General features: G+C 34.7%; 1 protein-coding gene across 3 annotated transcripts in view; it reads right to left on the reverse strand.

Annotated features, from left to right (window-relative positions):
- Nucleotides 1-12181, reverse strand: part of RPGRIP1L (RPGRIP1 like) — a 98300-nt gene that overhangs the window by 56089 nt on the left and 30030 nt on the right. For all 3 annotated transcript variants that reach the window (XM_043898483.1, XM_043898485.1, XM_043898486.1), the window contains exons 10-14: nt 8960-9099; nt 3939-4045; nt 3658-3708; nt 2802-2981; nt 2134-2251 (exon numbers count right to left, since the gene is read on the reverse strand). In XM_043898483.1, coding sequence (XP_043754418.1) covers nt 2134-2251; nt 2802-2981; nt 3658-3708; nt 3939-4045; nt 8960-9099 — 596 coding nt within the window. The remainder of the gene's footprint in view (nt 1-2133; nt 2252-2801; nt 2982-3657; nt 3709-3938; nt 4046-8959; nt 9100-12181) is intronic.

Consider the following 12181-nt stretch of genomic DNA (forward strand, 5'->3'; position numbering starts at 1 on the left):
CTCTAGGTTAATAAGGTTCAAACTCATTCAGGTGGCAAACACAGCCTTCAGCATTTGGTTCTTTTCAGCTTTGTCTCCAGGTTTTCCTCCTTTATCAATCCTGAGTTCCAAACTGATGAAATCATACGCAATTTCTTAAATCAATGGTGGTGCTTCACATTTAGGGCTTTTTTACCTGCCTCATCTACTGCCTGGAATGACTTTCACTGTTTTTATTTAGTGGTGAATTCTGTCATTATTAAAGACTCCAAGCCCACTGTAAGGAGTCGTCTCTGAATCTTCAGATATAAACAGGCATTCTCTCCTCAATGTTTCCTAGGTAGCTTTTTCATTTTCCTAACTTCACACTCTTCACGGTAAAGTGTGCCTACTCACTTGTTGACATCTTGCGAGTTTGAGCTTTTTTCCTATTTGTATTCTCACTGCCTAGCACTTTGCTTACGATATGTTAGGAATAGGAGCATCATCAATGAATTTAGGAAACAAAATATATTGCTAAAGACTTAGTGACACTTGAAAGGAATGAAAATCTCAAACTATGTGACCTTCTTGTTACTCATGAAAATTTCATTAAGCAAATTTTTATTGAAATAAAAGGAACACATGCTCTTTGACTTTCAGAAACCCTGTTCAGTCAGATAGATTATTTATTGAATTCTTCTTCTTAGAGCAGTGATTCTCAGAGTGTGGTCTGGGAACCCTTGAGGGTTCCTGAGGCTGTTCTGGAGGTCTGTGAGGTTAAAACTATTTTTAAAATAATACTAAGATGTTATTTGCCTTTCTCATTCTTATTCTCTTACAAATGTATAATAGGGTTTCCCAGAATCTACAGGATGTGTGATATCATAACTGATTGACTGCAGAAGCAGATATAAAAACCCAGCTGTTTTCTATTAAGACAGACACTAAAAAGACATGCAAAAATGCTAAACAATTTAAAAAGTTTAAAACAGTGTCACTCGTCTCACTGTTTTTTTGGTATGAAAAATGCAGCTTTTAAAAAATAAATACTGTAATTTATGTTAAATATGTAATGGGTTTATTATTATTATTTAAGCATGACAAATATTTTTAAAATTTCTCATTTTTAATTTCTAATATGATAAATATCTTAAGTATAACCCATATAAACTCGTGCCTTTTTGGGTTCTCAGTGATCTTTAAGAGTGCAAAATTACTGCTGGCATAGATCACCGAGTTTAAGTGCTGCATGGCAGAGAACATGAAAGAAAGTATCATTGGAGAATTTATATACTGTAGTCATAGAGAATATGCAAAGCTGCAATGGTGAAGAACACTGACATAATACAATCTCCCCTTTTAAGTACAGTTCAGTTCAGTTGTTCAGTCGTGTCTGACTCTTTGCGACCCCATGAACTGCAGCACGCCAGGCCTCCCTGTCCATCACCAACTCCCAGAGTCCACCCAAACCCATGTCCCTTGAGTATGTGTGAGTAAAAGTGGTAAGTTCTAAGGCAGTCTTTTTCAAAGTATAGTCTTACCCCTGTATCTGAATTGCTTGGAATTATTTCTAAACATACAGAATCACAGGCTCCAGGATCTCTAGGAGTAGGACCCAGGAAGCTACCTATGAAACAAATTCCCCATGTAATTTTCTTACTTGCTAAAGTCTGGAAACCACTGTGGGGGCATTTCAAGGAGAGGAGTGGCTAGAAGTAATGGGAGCCAGCTTCCTAACACGGGCATGCCGTTAGATTTCGAAGTGGGGAAGGGTTACATCTTGGAGTCAGAGAAGAAAGGAGGTTCAGGTGGAGCAGACAAAGCCCTGGTGGTTGGACAGAGTGAGATGAATCTGACCGAGAGCAAGCAGCACACTTGTTTGGCTGAGAGGCATGAGAAATTAGAAATGAGGTGCTTAAATTTAGTCTGTGCTCCTTTATGAAGTACTCTGAAATCTTGCCTGTGACACCAAATTAAAAAAGCAGTAGGGAATTCTTGAGTAGAGAAGTATCAGATAAAATCAGCCTTTCTGGTAAATTACTATTATCGTTAATAAATTGGAGGAAAGAAAAGAGCAAAAAGAAATCTGAGTGTACACTTGGATGACATTTTCAACTGTTGTAAAAATCCATTCCTCTAGTTACCATGGACAAAGAACTGTGCATGTTGTACCTTCTAGTTTCTGGATGCGTGCAGCTCTGATATCAAGAAGATGAACATACTGTTCCACTTTAAGTTCATAATCTTGCTGCAGATTTTCCATCTTCTGGGTCACTGCCTCAACTTCCATCTAAATAAAATACAGATAACAAGCTTCATTACTTAGGATCTGTTCCATTTAAAAAAATTTTTTAAAGCAACTATGATTCAAGCAGTTTTTGGATGCTGGGGATACTGGGAGCTGTACACCACTGTTTCTTGACTTCAAAGAGCTTACAGTTGAGAAAATTATGCTTGACAATGTTCATTAATCAGGAGTGAAATCCACACAACTCTGGATTCCTTTTAAGGAGTGATATTCCCATTAGTTAAAAGCTAATACAAACATAGCTGTGGCAGGACCTTAGGAGAGACTATAACCCAGCTGCAGAGTGTGCTAACACTAGTAAAGGGGGAATTCATCGCCACAGTTCGCTCCCTAAAACCAAGGACTTAAAAAAACATTATTTGTTTTAGAACTCTTTAGTCTAAGTATCCAGTTACAAGGCTAAATTCCCAGCACGTGGTAACACATGACAATAGATTATAATAGACGATAGTAGAGGATACTGCTTTAAAATGCACATCATCAATAGAATATTATAGGAAACCTATCTTCTGGATTTAGTGTATTACAGTACCTGATAATCTTTATTAATTTTATGTTGCATAATTAACATGTTTCTTGTCTTTTCAAGTTCTTGCACTGTTTCTGCATGAGTTGCTTGCAGCTCTTTCATGGACCGTTCTGAATCTTTATTAATTTTACTGTCTACTTCTTCTAAAAATGAAAGGTCTCCATTTTTTTGTGATTTTTGAGCCTAAAACAAAAACACGTTTTATTACCAAAACAAGAGTTTCTAAAATGTAATCGTGAATTAACACAGATATAGCAAGAAATCATTAATTGAAAACAGATAGATTTCCATTTTCCATTAGGAATAAAGCAGTCCTGATATAGAATACAATAATTGGATAGATATTTGGAACAATTACAGAGAAATAGAAAAACAGTTTATTACTCCATGATGTAAAAGAGAATCAAGTACATTTATTTCTATTTCTTCATTTGATTAAAATCTACACTGCGATGACCTAAAAGGAAAGGAATATATTTTCTTGTGTCTTCTTATAACAGAATATTCTAGAACTGGAAAATATCTTCTGGTGACATGTATAATTCAATATTTTACTTAAGATAATAGGGTGCACCAAGGTCTCTTAGGACAGAAAATTGTTGATTAGTTTTACAGTGGGGCACACAAAAGTGAAATGTTTGTTACAGTTGGAGAAAGTGCTTTAAACATGAGTTTTTGAGGTCTACTTTAATGTAATTTTGATGTCATTATGAAATATGTATATGCTATAACTAAATGTCACCTGACCACTTTCCTGAATAATTCATTCTGCAAGTATAAAGGTTACAGATAAGGGTCATCATTATGCTGAAACACTTATATGTAGACATGAAATTCATGGTGAAGTTTAGAAAGTTACCTTTATAAGCAGGAGAGCTTCACTCAATTCATCAGCATTAATATCACTCTCCTGCAAAAGACAGAGTAAGTAAAAGCTCACAGTGAGATACTAATGGAAAGTACAAGAGATGTTCCAACTACACAGATTACCCTCAAGGAACATAAGCTGCAAGATACCATGGATTAATAAACTAAGTTGTATATTTGTATTCTGTTGCTCTGTGGTACAGTGTTTTCTTGACGTATAAAGTAGTTAGATAAAAATTTGGAGTTCATTTCCTAAATAGGAAAATGGTTCACCTGGTTGTAAAACTTCATGCGGTTTTTAAGTTCATCAAGTTGTTGCTTTTGTTCCAGGTACTGTAACTGGAGTTGTCTATTTTCTTGACTGATTTTCTCATTTTGGCCTTAAAAATAAAGTCAACGCAATTAGAAAGTTAAGTGAGAATGAGGTAGAAGAACACATTTTAAATTAACTTAATTGGTGATACACATTCAGCTCGAGCTAGTATTGTTCTCTAGCACCTTAGACAAAGGCAGCAGGGGAATGAGGAAGAAACGCACACTATCATGTGTCCACCATATGGATTCACTGGCTTATCAGAAACTTAAGACTGAGGTTCACAGTATTAATATAAGGAAATTGTGCCTCTGGGACTTCAAAGGAACATACTATCTAAAATACCTAAGAAAATATGTTTCTAAATCTATGACTTTTACTTACTTATTAAGGGTCCTGAAAGGCATGCAAATAAAAAAAATTGTGTCTTTTAGTGTTTTTAAAATCGACTTCCTTGAGTTATCTTTTCCCCATTTAGCATAAGGTCTTTTTTAATTAAAACAGGATAATTTCTCTGGTGATAACTCTAGATCCATAATTATCATCAACCCCATTTTTAAATAACTCTGTTAAGGTGAGAGAAATGGATTCTCAACCAGTGCATCGTAGTATCAATAATAATTCATGGGCATTCTTTATTCATTGAGTTCATGCTATTAATTAGGACATGGACTCAGAGCTATCATTATGGGATGGAGATAGGTTACCCTTGCCTATGTGCTCATTCACCAGGACCCACAAGCTGGGGTATAGGGAAGAGCTAAAGAAGACAGCAAATCCATAGAGAGTTGAATTTTTTACTCTTTGCCTTAAATATGCTTAACTTAAAAAAAAAAAAAGCATAATGGCTAGCTAACAAATCTATCCTTCAGTCCTATGTTCTTAAGTGTATTCTTCACTAGAGATCGTTGTGGCGGTCAAGTATTCTCCTTTGTCGTCTCCCTGTGGACTGACTAAACCATGTCATCCAAAGTGTCTCTACTAATTTCATCCTGCTCACAGAGATTTATGGTTATCATAAGTCCTCAACTCAAGTTGCACATTTTTGTTTCCTTTTCTTAAAAAAAAAAAAGGGAAATCAACATATTTGCCAAGAATTTCTTACATGAATACATTTGCACACTGACTGCACTTATACAAAAATGTTTCTGACTTTCATAAAGCTTTGTGTTCCCAAGACGTAAATGCTACATAGAAGTAAAAACTGCAAATCACACAGTTTAGAAGAAATGGATTAAATTAGATGATTTTTAATATGACATATTTCTGGCAAACTAAGAAGTAAGAAAAGTTACCCTAGGGTATGTAAAACCATTTTAATATCAAATATGTAAATATTTTTCTTATTGACAAAAGGTTAAAATGTTATCCTAGGGTATAAACGGCTACTGTTCAATGAACTAAATGAAAGAATTTTCCAATGTGAACAATACTTGAAAAATTTTAAGGTAAAGCTCAAATATTTATCTCTAAACTAAAAATTAGGATTAATAATAAATGTGAGTTATTACGAGATAAATTTGCTTTTTCGGTTAGAGAGTAAAACAATAATGTGAAACCCTTTATTTGATGTTGATTAGGTTACAACACAATCCAGATTAGGTAACAAAAAGAAGGTAAATGTAGTGAGAAAGATGTAAAACCAAGGTCCTGGGGATAATGTAATTTCCTTCTCGGGCCAGTGAAACTTTCAGGGGTTCTGAGGGGGACCTAAAGTGTAAGGACGTGACTGCTCCATCTTCATCCAGATGCCGTGTATATTACGTCTATGCTCTAGTTTTTCTGGTCTCTCAACTTTTCAGAGCAGGGTATATGTTACTGGTGTAAATAAACTTATTCAAATGTTCCTTCCTTTGCTGACTTTTGTTTCAACAACCACGTCCCCACTTCACTGGTTATTTTTAAAACCAAGTCTTTATTAGTGTGAAAATACTTTATTAGTGGGAGAAGGTATTACTGAGTAACAACAACTTTCTCTCTACAGAATTTTACGTAGAATTATCTACTGTATTTTTCCTTTCTTAAACTGTTTATTGGGGGATATAACTCCCGGGACTTTAAAAGTACAGAGACGTTATAGTTCAAAGAGGGTATAGACTTGCTGAATTATAATATGAAAAAATCAAAGCACTCTGTACAAGATGAAAAATAACCTCCTTACCTTATGATTTGACAAAAAGCAGGTTAAGCTAAACAGCATTTTATTCAAATGAGATAACATTTCACTCTTAAAATTATGTTCTTCGAGCACACCATTAATAAGCAGAACGCAGAGAACAATTCAACTAAACAATTTTCAGAGCTCCTTTGTGCTAATATCTTCAGCTGTGATCAATATAACCATATGTATTATGCTGAATTATGCATTTCAGCTAAAGATAGAAAGGAACTTTCAAAAGCAGGCCCTTAAACACATGCAGTTAATTTAAGCATTAACCAAATGCAAACTGCATTTACATATCCTTCCCCCACATATTCACACAATCTGAAACTAATTTGTACCTTGAATAAAGAGGTGAGTATTCTCTAAAAATAATTTGCCAGTTAGATGAATGACTACAAGAAGCCAGGGAAACATCTTCTGGCAGAGAACACTTGATACACAAGAAAGTAAATGTGTGAAGAGACTTCAAAGTAAAACGAAACAATTTCAAAATCTGTAATACAAAAAGGAATTTTCTAAATATTAAAAGATTTCCTTAAATAGACAAATTCAATTTTTGGTTTAATAATTCCTGGAAAAAAATTGTTTAAAGGCTGTATTATTTTTCTTATAATCTATTTGAACATTTTCACAAAGAAACAAAACCTTGAAACTAGTAGAACTGTAAATTCCAGGTATTCAAGCAAAAATAACTAAAACAGTTGCATTAAAAAAAGATTTGGTTCTAGCAATTTTTCTTAAGCAAATAATTGGATAAATGTGTAAATATCTGTGCAGAAAGAGGTTTATGATACTTAAAAAAGCTGAAGTTATTTAAAAATTCATCAATAGAAGGCTGTTAAACTGTCTATGGCAGATCCTCACACTGGAAAACTATGACAGCCATTATGAATGAAGATGTGGGTTTATACATGTACTTTTAAAAAAAGCACATTAAATTACATGTATACATATAGAAACAACTCTGGAAAGACATATATAAATAATAGTGATTATTTTGTGGGTTGTGGGATTGAGTGACTTTTAGAAGAAAGTTTTTTGTTTATTGGATTCTTCTTTTTTAATAATGCACGAGTTATTTTCATTATTCAAAAAAATCTGAAAGACTTAAGAACCAGTAAAAAAAAAAAAGATAAGGAATGCACTAGTTGTATTAAAATAACTTAGCAATTGTTGTTTTAATAATTTACAGGAACCCCCAGAATTAATCCAACAGCAATAAATAGGTTTTTAAAAAAAAAAAAAAAAGAAAAAAAGACCACTAAGATTCTATCCTCTTAAGCGTTTCTTTCCAGAGAACAATGTAAATGTGAAAAGATGAGTGTTTGGAAATTTTGATATCTAGGGAAGAACAGAAAGCAAAGAAGTAAGAAAGGTTTACTTCATTTTTCTTTCCTTTAGAACGAAAAGAAAGGAAATATAGAGAACTTCTACTTTGGTGGAAGACTTTATTGAGCAACTACTAAACAAAGCACTTTGTTAGGTATAAAATGCTACACATTAAAATCAGGAACTATATATCTTTGATGCAGAAACTTTAAAATATCCACCCAGTCAGAAATCATGTCACCATTTTATTCTACTCACAATCTTCTAGAAAAAAATTCAGAAACCATCTGCCATCAAACTTAACCACTTGGTAAATATAAGTACTGCATATATATTTCATTGAGATTAAGACCCCATTGATTACAAGATGTGCTCCAATTTCAGACTTCTTAAAATGCTAAAAAAAAAAAAAATCAGACCATAATTAAAAAAAAAGTTATCACCTTTTTAGTGATGCTAAAAAGATGCTTCCCAAATTCAGAGATGTTAAAATGGGAAAAAAAATCTTTCTTAGAGTTAACAAAATATGGCAGTGTGATCTAAATCAATATAGTGAATACTGCCTAGATATGTAATTGTTTTTTTTTTAACTGAGTCTGTATTAAACATTGAAATGTTCTCATGCAACTGAATTGCAAATGTTCAAAAGGAGTAACCTTAATAGCACATCAGTGGGTTTATCTAGCGGAAGAGCAAATACATACAACACTTGGAGCAAACAATTCACTTTCCTGGTTGTGCATTTGTGAGTATACGTGTGTATAAGATAGTAGAGCAGACATCTACTTTAGTTATAAATTATTTTACTTCTATGAGACAAGAAGGGTGAGATCTGGGACTCATAAAGTGTAACTTATTAATGATTATTATTTTAGCAGGGACATCTTGACAAGGCTTCTGTATTTAAGTTCTCTGTCACAGAGTAGAATTCGACATTTCACTATTAGAGAGGTCTTCCCTGTCTGCCAGATCAAAAACAGCCAAGAGAGACTTCCGCCCTTCTCGGCTGTCTTCCACGGCCACTTTTCCCCCCGTGTGCACTTGCCACCACCTGATGTACTGCATATTTATTTAATTACTATCAGTTTCTCTCTCTCAAATTTATGCTGCATGAGGACTAGGTCTTTGTTTTATTCCTTGCTGTATCCCTGGAACTTAGAATAGCGCCTAGCACAAACTGGTGCTCAATCAACACTTGTTGACTTGAATAAATTTAGGAAAATTAAACAAACTAAAGACAACCTGAACAAGAGTAACTCTGAGGAAAACTAATTTGTTTGGCATGTATGCTAAGCTGAGTGAAGGGAAATTTTCAGCAATCACTAAACTCATAAAAGCGGATGACGGTTCATACAGGCTGTGTCCCCAGTAAGCAGCAAGGTGCCTGGCAAAGCAACAGCACCATAATGAGTACTTATCAAGTCAGTGAATAACGATGAATAACATGCATGTCCGAAATGAGTAAGTCAGTAGTCACTTCACATGTACCTCTTTCAGTTTTTAATCTGTCAAGGATTTCGGTTTTGTCTGCTAAATCGGATTTTAAGGCTGTCTCGAGTTGAGCAATCTGTACTTTCAGCTGCTGTTCCTTTAACTTCCATTGCTCTTCGTGGGCAGCATTGAAGGCACTGCAAAACACACGTGACAGGCAGGGAAAGCTTGGAAATCAGCTTCAACCGAAAATAATAAAGAGAAAAGCTTTTAGTGGCACAGAGACCACTGTCATCATGTCTTAGGAATTAAGTAAACATATGCTGGTCTGCTGCTGTTGAAACCAAGGCGCCTTTCTCAGGCTGCGGTTAGGGAACATGAAAGAGTTTGTGGGATGAGCAAAGGAACTGGCCTTAATTTAGAGCTCTAAAGTCAGAAAAGTTGGCAGTGTGCAGCTTTTGTGGGACTACTAAAGGAATTCAGATACTGTACATAGTCCAAAGGAATCCACAATTCCAAACCTCAGCAGTAGACCTCAGACAAAACCATCCTCTCCCACGAATGCACCCTCTTAATACAGAGAAAAGGGACTCTCCACCTGATCGTTAATTCTAGAGTTTGAACTTTTAAAGAGTCGGGGATAAAAACATATCCAGAAAATACTGGCCACAAAATGATGGCAATTCTGATATTAAACAGCAGTGATCATACAGTTTTTGTCCTAAAAAGCAAACAGCAGCAGGCTAAGAACAACCAGTTTTACATTGTTACACATGACTGGGGTGAAAACCCAATGAGAGCACCTTGATAATAATGTTACAGATAGAATTATTATTCATTAATAAAAGTAGCAGTTTAAACTATCATGAAAATCTACTAATGATCAGACACAGGACACTGGAAAAATCAGCTGCAAAATAACCAAGTGGTATGCAGAAGGTATATAGTAAATATTTGTTGAGGTCACTGGTTTCCAAATGTTGGCCTAAAACACTGGTGCTAGGTTAAAAATGCAGATCCTGGGGCCCTGGAATTCACAGTTTTATAAAGTTCCCAGGTGATAACCAGGTTTTGGAAAAACTGATCTTGATCTGTATTTCAGCAGAAAACTATTATCTGTGAAGCTTGATATGACTGAATAATTATCAGCAGGTTTGACCCTTCTACTTATTTTTAAACCCAGTAAAGGAAGCAGAAATTGACTAAATCTGGTTTTGAACTGATGATAAAGTAAATGGAAAAGAAACTTGTTACTGAAAATTGCCGAAACTTGTTACTGAAAATTGCCGTAAATGTTGCCCCCAGCTAGTCTGAGGTTTTATTCCAAAAGAGATACTTTTCTGGGAGGCATGTCTTTCAAAAGAACAAAAAACTGTGTATTTATTTTCCAGTTTGAATGTTTTTACTGCATTTAAAATAACATGACCTTAAAAATAAATGGAATTCTAGGAGTTTCTCTAAATATGACATCTGTTTCTTCTATCAGTGTTCTCATTTCACATATGGAACCTTAAAAAAATACATGGATCTGATATATCAATGTTTTATGTTAATTTTATCAAAGGTAGAGTCACCTAGGTTTAAATGAAATCCAAATATGTACTTTAAATACTGAAGTAAAGAATATCCCCTTACATTTTCATTTTTTTATAAAGAACAAATATATTTCCATATCTGGTCAAATTATGTATACCAAACACATACACATATATGCATTTACGTGAGTGTATGTGTGTGTATGCATGTGTGTGTGTGTTTTATATTATTAAAAACATGTACTACCCGGAAAAAAAAATTAGCATGATGAAATAGGCACAACCATACATTATATCAGCCGCTAAAAATTAGAAACAGTAGTGTTCCAATAGCATTAGTACCAGCAAAAAGATCACCAACAGTTAATCTGGCAGAAACATCAGAAGCTGTATGTGTTTAAATTAAGAACAATTTAGCAGCCTGGTTTTTCCAAACCCACAAAATACTAGTGTAAATCAGCATAAGTCACTCTGAATTTAGTCCACTGCTATCTTCCCTCTAAATTCAGGATTACATTCCACTGGAGTTTCATGAGGAATTCCTTTTGAATTTACTGTATTCCTCTATGCTTGGAGCCATCTGTGTAACTATAAATGGTAAACCACATCTGGCTCCATTTTCTTTGTAGAGGCTGTGTACATGATTAAATCTGCATATGTGAACAGTCTTTGAGAACCCTTTATTCATGAAAATGTTTTTGTACATTGCCTACAGTGACAACTGAGGAAGGGATCATAGTTGGCCTTTGTGCACATTTCATTGTTACATTACGTTTCTGGAGTGATAAAGTATCCCTCTGCAATGGAATGCCCATTGGTTCCTGTGGTCACTGGCATGCCCACTGGCAGTCATGGGTCAGCATACTGTAAGTACACACCCTTGATCAACAACATGGTAAGATTAAAAAAAAAAAAGAGCTGAAGAATTCACCTCTGCCCTAAAGTCTTTTTTCTTACGGAAGGAATTCCTTTTGTTCCAATGTTCAAGGGCATCCTAATGTGAGGGATAGGGAAGAATAAGCTCTAATTCTCCACAAGGAAATCCATAGGTACCTCTGTTAGGCCTAGTGGAAATTAAATGCATATTAACATGGGGACATTTCCCTTACTAAAGGAAAAATGACTGCCCCAATGTAACCAGTTTGATTTCCGGGAAGCACAAAGTGCTCATTTAGGATCATATGAGCATCCATGTTTCTTAGAAGATTATAGGGGGTCAGGTGTTTGATTTACAGAAATAGAACACAGAGAGTCTATGGATGGTCAGCAGTGTGCCCTTAAATTTTGGATATTAGATGACTATCACGTTGTAAAAACTTGAATCATTCAATTCTTAAAATGGTTAATATCATCTTCAGAAACTGGACCAACTCTTCTTTTAAATATGCATTGGATTAGTGTCTCTCAGGAGTTAATACCTTAAAATCACCTTTAATAGTCTCTGGATTCAAAACTCAAACTGGCTGAATCTGAATTGAATGGTGTTGAGGGTGAGGGCCAAGGGCAGGTGGGGAGGTTTCATAGGGTGGGTGAAACCTCCATTTTACTGTTTTCAGGTTACTGATATACGTAATAGTTGAGAGACTGTTGCATTCATCAGCTGCATTAACCTAAAACTATATACTAACTTCAAAAATGGGACACAGCTTTACTATATTATAGTACAGCTTTTCTCTCTGATCAAATTAAAAGATTTAATTGCAAAAAATTTTATTCTGAATATTTTTAATGAACATTTCTTAAA

Source organism: Cervus elaphus, chromosome 4 (assembly GCF_910594005.1).
Source record: "Cervus elaphus chromosome 4, mCerEla1.1, whole genome shotgun sequence".
Lineage (NCBI taxonomy): Eukaryota > Metazoa > Chordata > Mammalia > Artiodactyla > Cervidae > Cervus > Cervus elaphus.